The 18,558-nt window shown below is 35.7% G+C and overlaps 1 protein-coding gene and 1 long non-coding RNA gene across 5 annotated transcripts in view; one reads left to right on the top strand and one right to left on the bottom strand.

The window, feature by feature from the left end:
* The window catches only part of LOC140530919 (uncharacterized), a 949,813-nt gene that overhangs the window by 347,170 nt on the left and 584,085 nt on the right, over positions 1–18,558 (bottom strand). The window lies entirely within an intron of this gene.
* The window catches only part of LOC140531016 (A-kinase anchor protein 9-like), a 102,884-nt gene that overhangs the window by 39,111 nt on the left and 45,215 nt on the right, over positions 1–18,558 (top strand). Inside the window, exons 8-12 of the mRNA XM_072650218.1 lie at positions 6,704–6,907; positions 9,962–12,367; positions 16,430–16,582; positions 17,052–17,231; positions 18,416–18,479. Of these exons, the coding sequence (XP_072506319.1) occupies positions 6,704–6,907; positions 9,962–12,367; positions 16,430–16,582; positions 17,052–17,231; positions 18,416–18,479 (3,007 nt within the window). The remainder of the gene's footprint in view (positions 1–6,703; positions 6,908–9,961; positions 12,368–16,429; positions 16,583–17,051; positions 17,232–18,415; positions 18,480–18,558) is intronic.

Below are 18,558 nucleotides of genomic sequence, written 5' to 3'. Positions count from 1 at the left end.
AGCAGGGTCTCTGTTCTAGCCACCAGCCTAGTTTGAAGCCTCCAGTGAAATAATGAAGATGGGAATCCCAGACAAAAGGGGACCTTGCATTTTGGTCACACAGAACCAATGACAGTGTCTGAGTCCAGCCACAGTCTACTGGAGCTTCCAATAAAGAACAAGCCAACGCTAGTGTTTGCATTCCCAGACCAGAGCCAGAAACTTGCAGAGCTCAGACCAGGAGGGCAATAATCAGACATGGCCCCAGATCACATTGCTTTAGGAGCATTAAGAGGTTTCAGGTGTCCAAGCTGAGTGGTCCTTGAGGTCTTGGAATTGTATAACAACACTCAGCCCTCCAGGAAAGCATCAGAAGGATCCAAGACAACAAAATCTTAGTTCAGACATTTCTCCCGGAAATGCACAGAGCCCAGTCCTAACATCAAGTCCAAAGTCAGGAAGGAGGCTGGAAAAATGAGCAAACTAAAAAAAATCACCATAAAGAGGTATTATCATGGCAGAAACACTCAGGACACAAACTCAGAAGAGACTGGCTCCAAAATGTCTACAAACAGAGCCTCAGATATAAACGTAGCTTGCACAGAAGTTTAACCAGAATTCCTGGGAGAAGGGAAACAAGAGTGTTAGAAAGAACTCAAAATAATTTTAGAAACCAAATGAGAGACTTAGAGGAGAACAATTGAGGAAAAAAATGGGAGCTGTGGGAAAAAAAATTTGGAAAGTTTATTAATGTCATGGAACAAGAGGTACAAAACCTTACCAAGAAAAAACTCCCTAGAAGCTGGGAGAAGCAGTGGATAGAGTGCCAAGACTGAAGTCAGGAAGACCTGGGTTCAAGTGCGGCCTCAGGTACTCACTAGCTTACTAGTGACTCAGGACAAGTCATTTAACTCTGTTAGCCTCCATCTCCTCATGTGTCAGATGTATGTGATACTAGTACCTACCTCCCAAAATTGTTGTGAGGATAAAATGAAATAATGATTGTCAAGAGCTTAGCACAGTACGTAAGTGCTCATAGTGAGCACTATATAGATATTAGCTATTATTATTAAAATTAGAATTGATCAAATAGAAACTAATGTCCATAAGACAAGAAGTGTTAAAGTAAAAAAAAAAAAATTAAAGAAAATATAACGTATCTCATAGCAAAAATAGCTTATGTGAGAAACAGATTGAAGAGAAAAAAATATGTAAGAACCACTGAACTACATGAAAGTAAATGACCAAAAAACAGCTTAGATATGTTTCAAGAAATTGTAAAGGAAAACTTTTCCAGATATCTTAAAACCAGAAGGCAAAATAGAAATAGAAAGAATCAGCTGATCACCTCCTGAAAGAAACTCCAAAACAAAATCTCCCAGGAATATTGTAGCCAAAATCCAGAGTTTCAGGGTCAAAGAAAAAACACTAGAAGCAGACAGCAAAGAAGAATTCAAGTACCAAGGAGCCATAGTTAGAATAACAGAAAATTTCCCAGGCACCACTTCAAAGGAACAGGAACCTTGGAATAGAATGTTCCAGAAGGCAAAGAATCTAGGGGCTTAGAGCTAAGAATAACTCAGCCACTACAAGGAGAAAAGTGGCTTTGTAATGAAATGGAAATCTTCCAAGCATACCTAGTAGAAAGATCAGAGCTCAGTTAAAGAAACTCAGGACTTGAGAGAAACACAAAAATGTAAACGTGATTATACTCTCTGACCTAGCAATATCACTGTGAGGTCTGTTTCCCAAGGTGATAAGGGGAAAAGGAAAAGAACCTAAATGTTCTAAAATATTTATAGCAGTTCTCTTTATGATGGCAGAGAACTGGAAATTGAGAGGATGTCCATCAATTGAGGAATGGCCAAACTAGTGTTGATGTATGACTGCGATGGAATACTACTTTGCAGTAAGAATTATAAGCAGGTTGATTTTAGAAAAACATGGAAATACTTGCATGAAATAATGAAAAGTAAAATGAACAAAACCAAGAAAACATTATATATAGTAACAGCAATGTTGTTCGAAGAAGAATTGTCAACAACGAAGTTATTAGGAGTATTATTATGAGTATTAAACACTCAAATCAACCATAAAGGACCTATGAAGGAAGATGCTGTCCACGTCCAGCAAAAGAACTGATAAATAGAAGTATGCATAGAATGGTTTTACATCTATTGGTAAATCTGTGTCAAATGATGGCCTTTTAGTTCAGGGTGGAGAAAGGAGGGAGGGAGACAGTTTGGAACTTAACATGTAACACAAAAATATTAAATTTTTTAAAATGTAAAGTAAAAAAACAGATGAATCAAAGAACAAATCATAGAAAAATATCAGCAATTTCATTGAAGACAAGAACAATAATGAGACAACACATCAAAAGTTTTGGAATATAACTAAGATCTTACAGAGAAATTAATATCTCTAAACACTTTATCAGTAAAAGAAAGAGTAAGTCAACTAATAGAAACTCTGAAAATCAAAGAAGAGACTAACAAAATTAAAAAGAAGAAATCATTGAATTAATAAATAACACTAGAAGCTGTTATTAAAAAAAATAAAGTAAATCAGTAGCTAACTTGATTTTTAAAAGACAAAGAAGAAAACCAAATTAGCAGTATCAAAAAAAAAGTTTTAAAGATGAATCTACTACCAATGAAGAAGAAATAATAAATTATTAGGAACTGTTTTGCCCAGTTATATACCAAAAAATGGCAGTATAAATGAAGTCAAACAATATTTTCAAAAATATAAAATGCTCAGATTAACAGATTAAAATGCTACCAAATAGAAGACAATCCAACATTAGAAAAAGAAATTGAAGAAGCCATAAATGATTTCCAAAGAAAAATACCCCAATATCAGTTAGATTTACAAATGAGTTCTTTCAAACATTTTACAATTAATTCTAATACCACAAAAACTGTAAAAGTTGGAAAAGAAGAGATCACAAGAAATTCCTTATATGTATAAACCCGATCATGATACATAAACCAAAGAGAGGCAGAACAGAGAAAAAAAAATTGGACCAGTATCACTAATGAATACTGATGCACAAAAAAGGATTTTTTAAAATAAAATGTCAGCAAGGAAACTACAACATATCGCAAAGACTACAAACTCTGACAAAGCTGGATTTATACCAGGAATGTAGGGCTGATTCAGTATAAGGAAAGCTATAAATATAATAGATCACATTAATTTTTTAAAATTATATCAATAGATGCAAGAAAATCTTTTGACATACTACCACACTCATTTGTATTTAAAAAAAAAAAACAAAACTCTTGAAAACATAGGAATTCAATCTTTCATTTAATAGTGTAAGTCAAATCAAGAGCCAGCGTATCTGTAATGTGAATAAACTAGAGGACTTTGTTCTAGTTTAAGACCCAGGATGAAGCAAGTAGGTTCATCATCACTACTGCTGTTGAATATAATACTCAGCCTGCTAGCTATAGCCAGAAGAGAAGAAAGAAAGCTCAGAGGACGAGCACAGGCAAAGAGGAGGCGACTAGCATTTCTGCAGATAGGACTTAGATAACTGTTTACTTAGATAGGCAGCTGAAAAATAATTGAAACAATTAACTTCAGCACAATTTTAGGATATAGAACAAACCCCCGTAAAACATCAGGGTTTCTGTATATAGTTCTAAAATAATTCAGCAGTAAAATAACTACAAACAGTATTACATACCTGTCAAAGCAAAAACAAGAACTACATGAGAACAACTGCAGTGTAAGATATCTTTAGACAGATAAAGACATCTGAGTAATTAGATAAACATTAACTGGACGTGGGCTAAGCTGAGCCAAAACAATAATGACTACGCTACCCAAGTTCTAATTTACCTTTTCAGTGCCGTACTAACCAAACTACCAAAGGATCACTTTATATAGCTAGGAAAAAACATACATCAAGAGGACCTAAAGATCAAAAATATCAGGAGAATTAATGAGAAAAAAAAAGTGGGAAGAAAAAGGGCCTAGCAGTACTAGATCTCACACTAACCTACCACAAAACAGTAGTCATCAGAACGTTTTAATACTGAGTAAGAAATGGAGAGGTTGATCAGTCAAACACAATATATAGGGGCAAATGAGTGTAGTGTTAGGTAAACGAAAATATCCCAGAATTCACAAACAAAAACTTGAGAAAACTATAAAGCAGTCTAACCGAAACTAGTTATAGACTAATATCTCTCATCCTATAATAAGACAAACTCCAAATAAAGACATAATTCAGAGAGAAGGGTGACATAAACAGGTTAGAGGAGCAAAGAAGAAATTACCTGTCAAAGTAAGAGCGTTTCCCAAAGTGATAGTCAGAGGAAATGAATGGGCACTTTTGTAAAGGAAGAAATCCAAGTTTCCTATGACTGTATGAGAAAAAGTGCTGTAAATCAATAATTAGAGAAATGCAAATTAAAACAACTCAAAGGTACCACCTTATGCCTATCAGACTGGTAAAGTTGACAGAAAAAGAAATGACAAAGCTAGAGGGTCTGTGGGAAGAAAGTATATAATATGCTGTTAACTCTGCATTACTATGAACTGGTCCAGCCATTCTAGAAAGCAATTTGGAGCTATATACAAAGAGCTAACTAAGCCGTATTTATTCTGATCCATTGATACCGCTACTAGGTCTGTCCTCCCATAGAGAGCAAAGAAAGAGGAAAAGGGCACATATGTACAGTATTTTGGGATTATTGCAATAAAGAAAGGAAACTGAAAAGGTGCCTATCACTTGGGGAATGACTGAAGAAATGATATATGTATGTGATCTAATGCTGTTGTGCTGTAAGAAACTCATGGTGCATGTTGAGATGTTTGTGTGTGTGTTGTGTGTGTATTTTTTTATATGACCAATGTGGGTATTTGTTTTAATTACAATATTTGTAATAGAGGTTTTGTTTTGTATCATTTTCTTATTGGAGGTCAGTGGGAGGGAGAGGAGATATTTGTGAAAATAAAATTGAATTAAATTAAAAAGTTATTTTGAGAAGGAATTCGTGGCACAAAAAAAGATTAAACTCCCTCCAGCCCCCACAACTCCCTAGTTAACTACTTAATCTGTGAGCTTTCTTGTAATAAGGACATGAGAACTACAGAGAGGGTTATGATGAGATTTCAGTAGCTATATAATATGTAAACATATGTAGAAAAAGTATGTCAAGGTATGTACTTTGCATTTGCCTAGAAGGAGACTGAGAGTATCCTTATATATTTTGGTCCAATTACTCTTGACCATGACATTTTTCTGTAATCATATAAATTGTATTTCTTCCATTGTATTTTATACCATTAGTTGCATTTTCCTCCATTTCTGTTTTCACATCACTAACTGGAAAAGAGGAATTAACTTTTCTAGCTCTACCATAATTTTGACTTTTCAGAATTTCTATGTTCTGTTTTCATAACAAAATGAACCGACTCCTTCTTTCCCTATGTGTTAGTGCCCTCCTGTACCATAAACACAAATTTACCATGTATTTATTTTGTGTATGTCTTATGTGCATTTATATATGTGTATATCATCTCCTCCAATCGAATGTGTGTGTGTTCGTCCTTTGTTGCCGAAGAAGACCACGACATCAGAGAAATGATGATGTGACTGCCACTTGACTTTGTTTTGAGTGAGTGAGGACTGTACAGGTCACCAGCCTCACTTCTCCTCCAGAGCCATCTGAATCCAGTGACCAGGTATTCATCAGGATGACTGGAGATGGCTCAGGATGAGGCAATTTATAAATTCCCTGAAGACATGAATTGTTTCATTTTTATTTCTGTGCCCCTAGCCCCTAGCATAATGCCTGGTAAGCTCATGATAAATGTATGTAGAGCGATTGAGAGGCTTTTTTCTAGTCTCAGCGTAGCCATCTTACTTTATTTCCACTAATTCGTGCACAGATTGCTAAACTGAAGGGGACATAAAATTACTATTTTATAAGCCTTTCTAGTTGATCAAATATAAGACAACACAGCTCTTATTAACATCTGTCCAAACAAAGTCTGTACTTTCCCTCCAAAATCTAACCTGGGTTAAACTAGTGGGAACTATCATGGCATTAAATTTCAGGTCATATCCATAAGGTTTTTTCCGTTTCAAAGAAATTTCATTTTAGGAGTGCTGCCTCCTTTATGAGGGTGGTCTTTGTAACTGGACCGATATATTCTGTTTAGGGGTCCCCTAGGCAAATGCCAAACTTGCTATATTTTTTCTACATATGTTTATATACTTTTATTGAATAGGTATTGAAATCTCATCATGAAACTCTCTGTAGCTCTCAGTGTTACAAGATCGCTTACAGCTTTAAAGTAGTCAGCTAGTAGTTAACTGGGGGCTGGAGGGATTTTAGACCTACTTGAGACCTTTTTGATGGGATCAGACCAGATCTGTCTTTTACCAAATGTTGCTCCCAGTTGAATGGTTTCATAGCGAATTTCCAGTTTCTAACTCATGATGGTAATATAACTTTTGTGGAAGGGTGCTTCTTTTTCTGTTAAACAATTTATACCCTATTAAGAGATTCTTATACTTGTCAAGATGGGAATTTTTCAGAACTTTATTTGGGAAGTGAGGTGGGGGTGGAGAGTGAGGTACCCTGGTATCAAAAAAAAAAAAAAAAAAAGAAGAAAGAATCCTCTTTTTCTTCCTTTTTTTGTGCCAGTATAGCTGCTAACATTTTTAATGTCTCATTTTTTTTGCCTTTTTAAATTTTAGTTACAGGCTAGTCAAAGTCTGAGAAATACTAGTCACAGCAGCACAGCTGCACATTTACTTCAAGCTAAACACCAAATTGTTTGGCAGCAGCAGCAGCTAGAACAACAACACCATTTATTAGAAGATCATCACAAGAAGAAAGAAGAATTCAAAATGCAGATTAATTTCTTGCAAGAGAAAATTGGAACTTATGAGATGGAGATGGTATGCTCTTTTTAGTGATAGTCTACCAAAAGATTTGTAACTTTGCAATTAATTTTACGTTGACTTTTTATCTCCCTTTGAACTAATTTAAGAAACTTTAGAAATAAACATTCATGTCATCATTATTATTCAAATGACTCACAAAAGCTTTATAGTGAAGAAAAGGTCTTCTCATGGATAAAATAATAATTTATTTTGTAACTTTTTACAGCCCCATTATAATAACTCAAGTCTTGAGTTCTAAGCCACAAATTAAACATTTATGTGGTGATGAGTTCCTGCTGCTAGGTCTTATGATTAAGGCCTTTGGAAAAGCATAAATCCATGCTAATTAGGTGTTATAAGCAGATTACATTAAAGGGAAACTGACATTAATAATGTTTCTATGTAGACTCAGATTTCTGACCCTGTTAGTATTTTACCTAAGAAGATCCCTGTATTTTCAAGGCATATTGTGAAATTCTGAAAAAAATTCTCAAAGCAAAATTTTAATTCCCTTTTAAAAAAAATCAAATATCACTTATTTGCTGAAAAAAATCAAAACAAAACATTTATTAAAGACCTTTTTCATGCCAGGCACTGTGATAGGCACAAATAATATGAGAACAAAAACCAAACAATCCTTGTCATTAAGGAGATTACATTCTCTTTGGGGGAGAAATGTGAAAACTGATGAATACAAAATATGTCCAAAATAAAGAAAATACAGTTTCCAGAGGTAGGTGGAAGTCATCAAGACAAGGCTTGTTGAGGGCATCTCAATGGAGCTAAACTTGGAAAGAAGTCTGAAGCTACGTTGAATGACTTTTAGCCATGGAGGGCAGCCTCTGCAAAGACACAGAGACAAAAGCTGGAATGTCAAGTATGGGGAACAGCAAGCAAGTCACTGAGCTAGAAGGTAGAGTGCGAGAAAGAGGTGGCAGAGGAGTCTAGAGGCATTAGAGAGCCGCTGGACCTTTGTGAACAGGGGAGGAACATGGTCAGAATTGTGTTTTAGGCATACGATTAGGGAGGAGACTGGAAGTAGGGAGACCAGTGAGGGAGACATTGAAATAGTCCTAGTGTGAGGTGAGGAAGGCCATAACTGGGGTGGGTGTGGTGTGTAGAGGAGAGAAAGGGACAAATCCAAGCAATTCTGTGTAGCTACAATCCATAGTACTATGCACTTAATTGAATATGAGCTGTGAAGATGAGTGAAGTATTAAGAATGATACCATGCTTAAAAAACTAACTGGCTGGAAAAGAGAATTTATGAAATTAAGCAATGATTTTATGTGAAAAGCCCAGAAATCACTGGAAATCATTGACATAAATGCTAGAGAATGAAGCAATGATCAGGAGAAGTCTTGATATTTAAATATAGCTAAGGAAGGCATATCAGGACCAAAGTGCCACATTTGGAATTGCCATACAGACATTTTGCTAGTGTTATGTGAAAAATACACATACACTGGTGAGTATAAAGCTAATTGAAACCACAGTCCTTGTATTCCACAAGCTAAGACCCCAGTAAAGGGAGATACCACCAACAGAAAGAACTATAATAGTAGTATAAGTAGAATGTGATTTGTGCCAGATGAAGAAAGTGGAAGAATTGTTATATAATATTAGAGAAGCCGAGAGAGAAGCCTGCACAGAGAAGATTGAGTTTGCCCTGATCTTAGAAGAACTGGAAGTATTCCAATAGGTAGATACAGAAAGAGAGTATATTCCAAGTCAAGTCAAATCAATAAGCATTAATTGTATGCTTACTAGATGCCTGTCACAGGTGGAGTGAACACCCTGAACAAGGAGAAAGGCACATCTGGTGAACCATTAGTAGCTCGCTAGAGCAAAGCCAGTGTAGAGGTCCAGTGGGGCGAGGTCACGTAGGGTCTTAAACGCCACATTATAGAACTTGAACTTTATTGGGTAGTCAGCAGAGAAGCTGAAGTCATTAGGAAAAAAAGGAACAGAAACAAACATGAAGAACCTAGTACGTGTCCAACACTGGGCTAAGGTCTGCGCAAATGTCATCTCATTTAAGAAGGTCTTTACAGAGATTTTTCTGCCAGCAGTACGTGGGGCTATTCAAGTCAGGAAACTATGTAGGTAGCTTTGGGGATTAATTTGCTTAACACATATTTATGAAGTGCGTACATGACTAATCAGCCCAACAATAATACTATGTGCCAGGCACTGACTGTTCCAAGTATTTTACTATCAAAGGAGATAATATTTGTAAAGTGCTTAGCATACATAGTGCCTGGCACTGGCACATAGCAGGTACTATAAATGTTCATAGTATAGTGGTTATATCACATCTTGAACTATTCTCAGTTAACTAGTATTGATTTAATGAGTTTACTGTATAAAATTAATAAATGCAGAAGAGATACATCACTTAACAAGATCAACATTTTTGATAGGTAAACTACATAAGTAGTAGTCCAACTCAACAAGTGGCTCATAGTCCATAAACCATGATGTCATCAGTTCTTATCAGGCATAGTTCTCCTTATCCATGACTCTACAACTTGAGTCCTGAGCTGGAGTCAGGAAAAAGTTCATCCCTGTCTCCAAATTTCCATTGAAACCAGAATTTTGAGGTTGGATTGCCAAGCCAGAATATGATAGTTGTCCCAGATTTGGCTTGGAGTTTTGCTGTATTAGGTGGCTTCTAGTTCCGCCGTACTGGCAAGGCATCAGGCATCTGTGAATACACTTTTTCTCCATCCTTTTCCGATGAATCACCTCTGGTTTACCAGCAAGATCTAGGTCAGTAGTAGATTTTGTCATTAGTAGTCATGCAGAATACAGATCTTCTTCATGGTTATGCTTATTGACCCCCTTCCTAACTGAATAATAGATGTGTATGCACATTGTTGATCTTTTAAGAAACTTCAAAATAAAAGTTTATCAATTTTAAACCTGTTATATACAAATCACATTATTTAAGGCAATTAGTATACTATAAAATGAAAGGAGAATGCTTTACTATCAAACCTAGATGACAGAGTTCTGAAGCTATGTGCTAAGTTGCCATCAATTAAAGATTCTCTCTCTTATTTTCAGAAGGAACAAAAAGATTCAAGTAAAAAGGAATTAGAGGAAAAAGATTCAGTCATGGAAGAGTTAAAAATAAAACTAGTAGAAGAAGAAGAAAACTCAGTTGAGCTGAAGGATAAACTCATTGCTACTGATAAATTACTGGGGGATTTCAAAGAACAGATTGTAGAAAAGGACAAAGAAATAAGTAATATAAGACTAGAATTAGCGAATTCTGAACAAAAAGAAAGACAGCGTTCTGGTGAAATAAAACAATTAATGGGGACTGTTGAAGAACTTCAGAAGAAAAGTCGTAAGGAAAGTCAACTTGAAACTGAGACGGTACAAAGAATGGAAATACAGACTCAGCAGAAATTGGAGAAACTCCGAGTAGAGTTAGATGAAATGTATGGGCAGCAGATTGTGCAGATGAAACAAGAGTTAATAAAACAGCATCTGTTTGAACTCGATGAACTTAATGCACAACATAAAGGAGAACTGGAAAATGCTTTAAAAACATGTCCAGGTATTCCAGTAAATGAAAATCAAATACAGTTAATGAATATGGCAATTACTGAATTGAATCTAAAACTTCAAGATGCTATTTCTCAAAAGGAAAAAATAAGCAAGGAGTTAGAAATAATTTCAAGAGCAAAATCTATTTTGCAGAGTCAACTTGAAGACCTTTTTGAAGAATTAAGCTTTTCTAGGGAGCAGGTTCAAAGAGCTCGACAGACAATAGCTGAACAAGAAGATGAACTTAACGAAGCACACAAATTGCTTAGCGGTGTGGCAGATTTGAAAGCCCAGATCGTGTCTGCGTCTGAATTCAGGAAGGACTTAGAGTTAAAGCATGAGGCCGAAGTCAGCAATTACAAGATAAAGCTTGAAATGCTAGAGAAAGAAAAGAACGCTGTTTTCGATAGAATGGTTGACTCTCGGGAAGCTGAATTAGAAAGACTGCGAACTCAGCTGCTATTCAGCCACGAAGAGGAACTAACTAGACTCCGGGAAGGCTTAGAAATTGAGCATGAAATGAACATAGAAAAACTGAAAGATAACTTAAGTGTTCACGATAAACAACAGATAGAGGAATTACAGAAGGAAATGAGTCATGAGATGGAAAGCATCCAATTTGAAAAAGACAATTTAATAACGAAGCAGAATCAATTATTTTTAGAAATTTCAAAGCTGAAAGATTTCCAGCAGTCTCTTGTAAATTCAAAATCAGAAGAAATGACTCTTCAGATTAAGGAGCTTCAGAAAGAGATTGAAGTACTCAGACAGGAAGAAAAGGAAAAGGGCACACTGGAACAAGAAGTGCAAGAGTTACAACTGAAAACAGAATTTTTGGAGAGGCAAATAAAGGAGAAAGAAGATGACCTTCAAGAAAAATTTACACAACTTGAAACTGAACATACCATTCTTAAAAATGAAAAGAAAACTCTAGAAGACATGTTGAAAATATATTCTCCCATTAGCAAAGAAGAAGGTTTTATTTTCATAGATTCAGTTAAGCCCAAATCTGAAGAATGTGAGTGGCAAAAAAAAATTGATATAGTCCTAGAAGAAAATGAAAAACTCACAAAACAGTGCACACAGCTAAACGAAGAGATTGAGAGGCAAAGGAATACATACTCATTTGCTGAAAAAAACTTTGAGACAAATTACCAGGAGTTAAGAGAAGAATATGCTTATCTTCTAAAGGTAAGATCTGATTTAGAGGACAGTAAAAGCAAACAGGAAGTAGAATATGAAATGAAGCTAAAGGCTCTTACTGATGAGCTTTATCATTTACAGAAAAGTAAGCCAGTTCTTTTAGTGAAAACTAAAAGTGCAGATTGTGAAAGTTGTAAAGATGACAAGTCTTTCACAGCAGAAATTTCTGAAATGGGTGAAGTTGTTGAGAAAGATACTACAGAACTTATGGAGAAACTTGAGGTGACCCAGCAAGAGAAATTAGAACTGTCAGAGAGACTGTCAGATCTTTCTGAACAGTTCAAGCAGAAACATAGTGAAATTAATCACTTAAGTGAGGAAGTGAAATCTCTAAAGCAAGAGAAGGAACAAGTTTTAAAAAGATGCAAAGAGCTAGAAATCATAGTTGGCCATAGTCGAGCAGAACACATGGATGAGTTAAAACTTAAGCCATGCAATTTTAAAGATGGTATTCAAACACAGGGAAATAAAGATTTTGCAGCTCCTGTACTTAAAATAAATAAAGACTTTGATGAAGGGGCAAAGATCATAGAGATGAATATTAGAAAAGAAAGCGAGCAAGAATTGGTGAAGCCTGAGAAGAATTCTCTTTTGGCTCCCATGGACTCTGTGACTGACCAGTTGGCTAATGAGTCGTTAACATCATCTTTAGCTATTGCACAGAGTGGAAATGACCAGCTTCGGCAGGAACTCAGTCCTCTGAAATCTGAACAGGTTTGTTTACTGATTCATGTGTGATTAAGCTAGAAGAGGGAAAAACCTCAATTAGAAAATATTTTTGTTCTTTACAAAAATATAAATGAACATTCTGAAAAGAAGAATAAAATTAACCTTTTTCAAGTTATTCTCATTAGGGCTTGTAACTTATTTTTCAGGTAGATTTTAAATAGACAAATTAAATTATCCTAATTTTCTGTAATTGTTATATTGGATCCAAAAAACATTAAAAACTAACTAATGAAAACAGTTTATATGTTCAGATAAAGCCAGAGGAAACATTTGACAGTTTATATTTTGCCAACTGTAATACTGTGAACATTAATCTAATTAATGAAAATTATTATAGAATGATATGGAAGTTACAAGTAGGATGATACATATTACTGCCTAACCAGGATCGATTTTTTTTTAAAAAAAGCATTTCTAGGTAATAAGGTCACCTTATGGTGATCTAATGATGAATCTAGAAATCAAGAAATTGATACCTGTGAGCTACTTAAATCTATAGAATATTTGATTATTTTAGAGATAGTGATGGTTTCAACTCACATAAATTTGTAGAGTGAAAGATTCTTAGGAGACAATACTTGTGTTCGAAGACCAACTGCTTAGATGGTCAGTTTTCTGACCATTGTAGAAGTAGCTCCCATCTCCTTACTATGGTTTAAGGAATGGATTGTTTTGGTTTTTTTTTTTTTTGTTAAGTAACTTAAAGGTGATCACTGGTAGAGAATGTATTAGAGCAAATTCTTCCACTTTGCCTCGTCAGTTTCCTTTTGACAGCGTGGCTTACTCTACGGGCTGAGACCAAGGACAAACCATAGACATTCAGAGATATTTCTTGCTGCTTACGGCTCTCAGCGTACTAGAAGTTGATTTCTTTATCTAGTTGTATTATTATTTTGGACTGATGGATTTTCTGCTCCTATTCCTACCTCAATTCTGCAATTCTGTTTCTCCTATTAATTACCAGTATAACCTTGGGAAAGACATTTCATCCTTCTGTCCTCAGTTCCCTTATCTGTAACATAAAGGGGATAGCCTTTATGACCTTTGTGGTTTTCTAGATTTCTAAATCTAGCATGGTAGGTTCACAGGATGAGGAAATAACCAGTTTTGAATTTAACAAATATTTAGTACACGCAGTGCTCAAAACACTGTTCTGGGCACTGGAACGGCACTGCCGTTCGAAGTACAGTTACAGGCAGAATGAGAAGCTTTAGATAGAAAGGAGAAAGAGGTTTAAAAATTCTTAATTTTAAAAATTGATATTTTAATTATTTTATTATTTTGAAAACATCAGTTGAACTTAAGAGATTTTGTCTAAAATACTTCAGCATGTTAACTAAAAAATTTTAATTTGCCTTCTTAAAGATACATCACTGTGCAGCAATAGGTTTTGCTTAGAAATTGTGATTTTTTTTAATAAGTAGTATTTGTCTTTTCTGTGAACTTACTTTAACAGTATCTTTACTATGTGAATATCCCTACTCCTCACCCCTTCCTAAACTATCTCATGATTGAACTTCCACAATTTATTTATGTAATAAAAATACAGTAATTTTCTAATTTTTTTTCAGTATGTATTCAGTATATTTTTTTCTTTCTGAGAGAGAAAGACCACTTGGGATAAAGAAACATGATTTTTAAAAATTTAAAATTGATGTTTATTGATAGTCCCAAGTGAATTAGAAATAATTTATAAGAAAACCAGTCAGAAAGAGATGCTAAGAAAATATTATCAGAAACACTAAAACTCAAAACAATCTGAGAGGCTGACTTAAGGTTCTTGAAAAAAAAAGTTGTTTGGCAGTGGGTTCTTTTTTTTTTTTTTTTGAAGTTGTATTAGAAGAAAGAGGCAGATAAAAGAAGAGGACCAGTGCTCAGGGTGACTTGAGATCATAAGAGAAAACAGAACTTTTCAACTTGAGTTTTCTTCTGTTTTCTCTGCCAAGAGGAATGACCCCTCAGGAAAGGACAGAATGTTGATGAATAGGGAGCTGAAACACAAAATAAATGAGGCAGTGCTAAGAAAGCACTCAGCTACCCTTAAGAGTTCATGCTGAGGCTGTTGGAAAGGAGTGAGGGTTAGGTGGATCACCTTCTCCCTGGTGAAAATGTGGAGGAAAGGACGGTGCAGACCTCTCTGATGTACTCACGCTGTCCATCCAAGGAGCCTCCTTTCAGGAAACCCAATTCCAAGCTGCAAGCCACTTCATGCTGGGGCAGGGATAGAGAAGGAGTGGTAAACAGATCTCTGGCTGTCCTTACTAATGATAAAACAGAAAAAACTTTGTGTGGCAGAAAGAGAGCTAGATATGAAGCAAAATGATATGAAGCAAAAATACACTTCCAGCTCTTCCACTTACCTCTATAACTTTGGGCAAATCATTTCACTTCGATGAGCCTGTTAGTTCATTTGCAAAATGAGGAAGTTGAATTAGATGATCTTTGAAGGCCCTTCTAGCCTTCAGTTTCTCACCTTTCGACCTCTTTTTAGGGGTTTTAGCTATATCCTCTGGTGGCCTGTATTTTGACCATTAAAGGACTGCTCTACTAATAATTTCTTCATTCTAAAGTAGAAATCAAAATCATAGTAACAGAGCAATAAAAATTTACACCTCTTCTTTTGTGTTAGAAGTTAAAATCCGAATTATGTTTATTTTTCCTTTGTAATCTTAATAGTTTTCTAAAATATGTAGTTCTATTTTTTTACAGTGCTTAAAATGTTTCATCTCATTAAAATTTTAAAACGTGCAATCATATTCTTATCCCTTATCACAGAAAGAACTATATTTCAACTCTAAATTGAGTTAAGCAAATATTTATTGAGTTCCTATTATTTGCAAAGTAATTGTGCTAGAAATCACAGGGGCTATGGCAACAAAGAAGATACAGTGGCAGCACCTAATCCAGCATCTTTTTCAGTGTAGAAGTGCTTAATAAATGTTGGCTGACTTTCAGTAATGTTCTCCGAGGGGCAAATAGCATGTTGTTGGAAGCACAAGACAGTTACACTCATAACAATAATGTACTCTAAAAACTTTTCAGTCTCATCAAGAAAGTGCCAGTGGAGGAGGGTCAGTGTCCACTGGTATCAAGGACAGCTTCAAAGAGGCTGGTGAGAAGGGCTGTTTTATTCATGGCATTTGTATTCCCAAGGCCTAACAGAGAGCAGACGTTCATTGATTGTTTGACATGAAAGAATGGGCAGGATTTTGATAGGTAGGTAAAGGGGGAAAGAGAATCCTGAACAGGAAATAGTCAAGCAAAGGCATAGGAAGAGGATACTAAGTCATCTGGTCTAGATGGAGCATTGAGTGGAGAAGAAGGGAACTGTTGGGAGACAGAGCATGTCATGGAGGGTTGTGAAAACCGTGATAAGGTGCTTGGACCTCGTTCCATGATCTGGTCAGGCTTTTGAACAGATTGACTTGAGGAAGGTTCATCTGGCAACCATGGGATATGTGGCGTAGTAGAGAGAGCACTGGGCCCTGGGGGATGAAGGACCTGGGTTTTAGTCTGTGTGACTTTCGAATCTCTTTAACTGACTGACTTAGTTTTGTTATCTGCAATAAGGTAATTGTACATGTCCTAGCCTTCTTACAGGACTATTGTGAGCACCTAATATTATACAACTCAGCCTCAGTTTCCAAATTTATAAAAATGAGGAAAGGGTAGCGCCTCTGTCACAAGGTCATGAGGTGCCTGTGCTCAATTTTATCTGCTCTGGACTTAGTAGCTTAAAAGTGCTTAGTTTGTCATGCAATAGGAGAGTCTTTTTTAACTTCTTTTTAAAAATAATCTGTGCACTAGAATTGTTGCCTGAAAACTATAGTGATTTTTTTCAATTGCACAATATTAGAACCAGGAGGGATCTAGCCTCCTGGTCCAGCCCCCATATTTTATTTGTTTCTTAGCACCCAGTCATGTCTAAACTCAAGATATAATTTTGAACACTGTTCGTACATCTTTTCCACAGGATCTCTTAGGAAATCAACATTGTGTCTAAAGAACTTCTTTCTTCCGTTTCTGTTTGTCATTTTGACCATGCAGATCACGAACTTAGAGGAACAATTGGAGCAATTTAGAGAGGAGCTGGAAAACAAAAATGAAGAACTTCAGCAACTGCACATGCAGCTGGAAATAGAGAAGAAGGAGCGCAGGGCGCACCTTGAGGACCTCGAGCAGGAGAAGAGGTTTCTCCAGGTGAATGCTGCAGGGAGACATCAGTTACAGCTGGGCTGTGACGTGGAAGCACAGATGCGGATCCATTACACGTTATACATGAACACTATGTCAGTGCAAAGTGCTTAAGAAGGCATTTAACCACATTTTTTTTTTTAAACCAAGTAGCCATCTATGTGAGCAGCAGTGTGGGATGATGATGTGGTGCACTGTAGAGAGCGTTAGGTTTGGAGCTAGGATGCAAGGGTTCAGATTCTGGCTGTGACACTGAGCAGCTGCTTGACTGGGGGCCCAGAAGTCTCTGTTTCAGCTTCAGTTAAATGGATATAGGATTGTTGCTAAACTCTTTGTAAACCCAGCATTATCATTGTTTCTTCCACATTTTTTTCTTGTGCATTTTGACATTCTAATTTACATAATCTTTGGTTGGAACATCATTCAGAAAATGCCATTCTAACCCCAGCCATTGTGTTTTATTGTTCGTCAACAGGATGAAACGGAAAGACTCGGTTTTGCTGTACAAGAATTTGAAGATAGCTCTACAAAGGACCATCATCAGGTATTTGGGAAGTTTACCCAGATGATACAGGAGAAAAAATTAGAAATTGGTAGACAAAATGACCATATTACAGACCTTCAGAAGCAGCTTGAAGTTACAGCTGATAAGAAGGTGTAGTTATCTTACATTGACTCCTACCTGAAATAAGTTGTAGAGCTGGAATTGTAAAGAGCAGAAATGTTGGACTATTTGCTACAAGGAGATAGCAAATAGATTTCAAATATTTCTTACTTTCTAGGCCTCTAGAATTCCTGATATATTTCCATTCCCTTTGGGCTTCTACGTTATTCAAACTTTACTTAATGCTTTTTACGTACTAAGTACTTTTTTATTTATCGCTATATCTCCCACCTGCCCATCTCTGATCATTGCAGCAGCATTCTAGCATTTCTTAATGTTTGGTTTTCTCATGTTTCTTCGTGGAATTCTAACACACACACACACACACACACACACACACACGTATACATACACATGTACGTATACACACAATGCTTACGTATAATGAAAATGTCTCTGTGAGAGTTATTGATGACAGCATATCATAGTGGAGACTCGGAGTCAGGAAGACTTAGATTGGAGTCTGTCCTCAGACATTTAAGAGCTTTGTGATCCTGGGTAAGTCACTTAATCTCACTGAGCCATAATTTCCTCATCTGTAAGATGAAGATAATCACAGTGTGTAAATATCACCTAATATTATTATGTTTATGTATAATAAGTATATAGATTATTAACTTTGAAGAGCAATTAGAGCTATTTGGAAAAGAGTCGTAAAATATACCTACATACCACATATAGGTATGGGCTTAGCTTTTGGTGCCATTTTCTGGATACTGTTTTTACTTCAGCAGTTAAAGTTTAAAATTCCATTCAACAAACATTTTTTGAAGATATATCACATGAAATAAGAAAAGGGAAAGAAACTGAAGGAATTAGAATAGTGAGGAAACAAAACTCTCCCTCTTTGCTTATGATATGGTGGTATACTTAGAGAGTCCTAGAGAATCAACTAAAAAGCTATTTGAAATAATTAACAACTTTAGCAAAGTTGCAGGATATAAAATAAACCCAGATAAATTATCAGCATTTCTATATATTGCCAGCAAAGTCCAACAGCAAAAGAAAGAAAAGATAGAAAGATAAAGTGCATTTAAAATAACTGCCTTACAGCAATAGTGATAGATTCTTTTTCATTTACATACATACATGTAGACATACCAGCTGATATTTTTATTTACTGGGCAAGACAATAATAGCTCTTCTTTCAAATGTGTTTGTTCTGTCCAATATAGGTAGTTTCAGTTCCTGGATCAATACACTCTGACTTTTATCAAAGTAGAGAAATGTGTTCTAGTGGTAAGTCATGATAGAATTTTATTTTGTTACATTTTCCACAATAGCATATTCGAAATCTTTTTGTCTGTTATGTGAAAAT

The sequence above is a fragment of the Notamacropus eugenii genome, chromosome 3 (assembly GCF_028372415.1).
Source record: "Notamacropus eugenii isolate mMacEug1 chromosome 3, mMacEug1.pri_v2, whole genome shotgun sequence".
In the NCBI taxonomy this organism is placed as follows: Eukaryota; Metazoa; Chordata; class Mammalia; order Diprotodontia; family Macropodidae; genus Notamacropus; species Notamacropus eugenii.
Note: the sequence above shows the minus strand (reverse complement) of the source record. Positions and strands in the feature narration are given on the sequence as shown.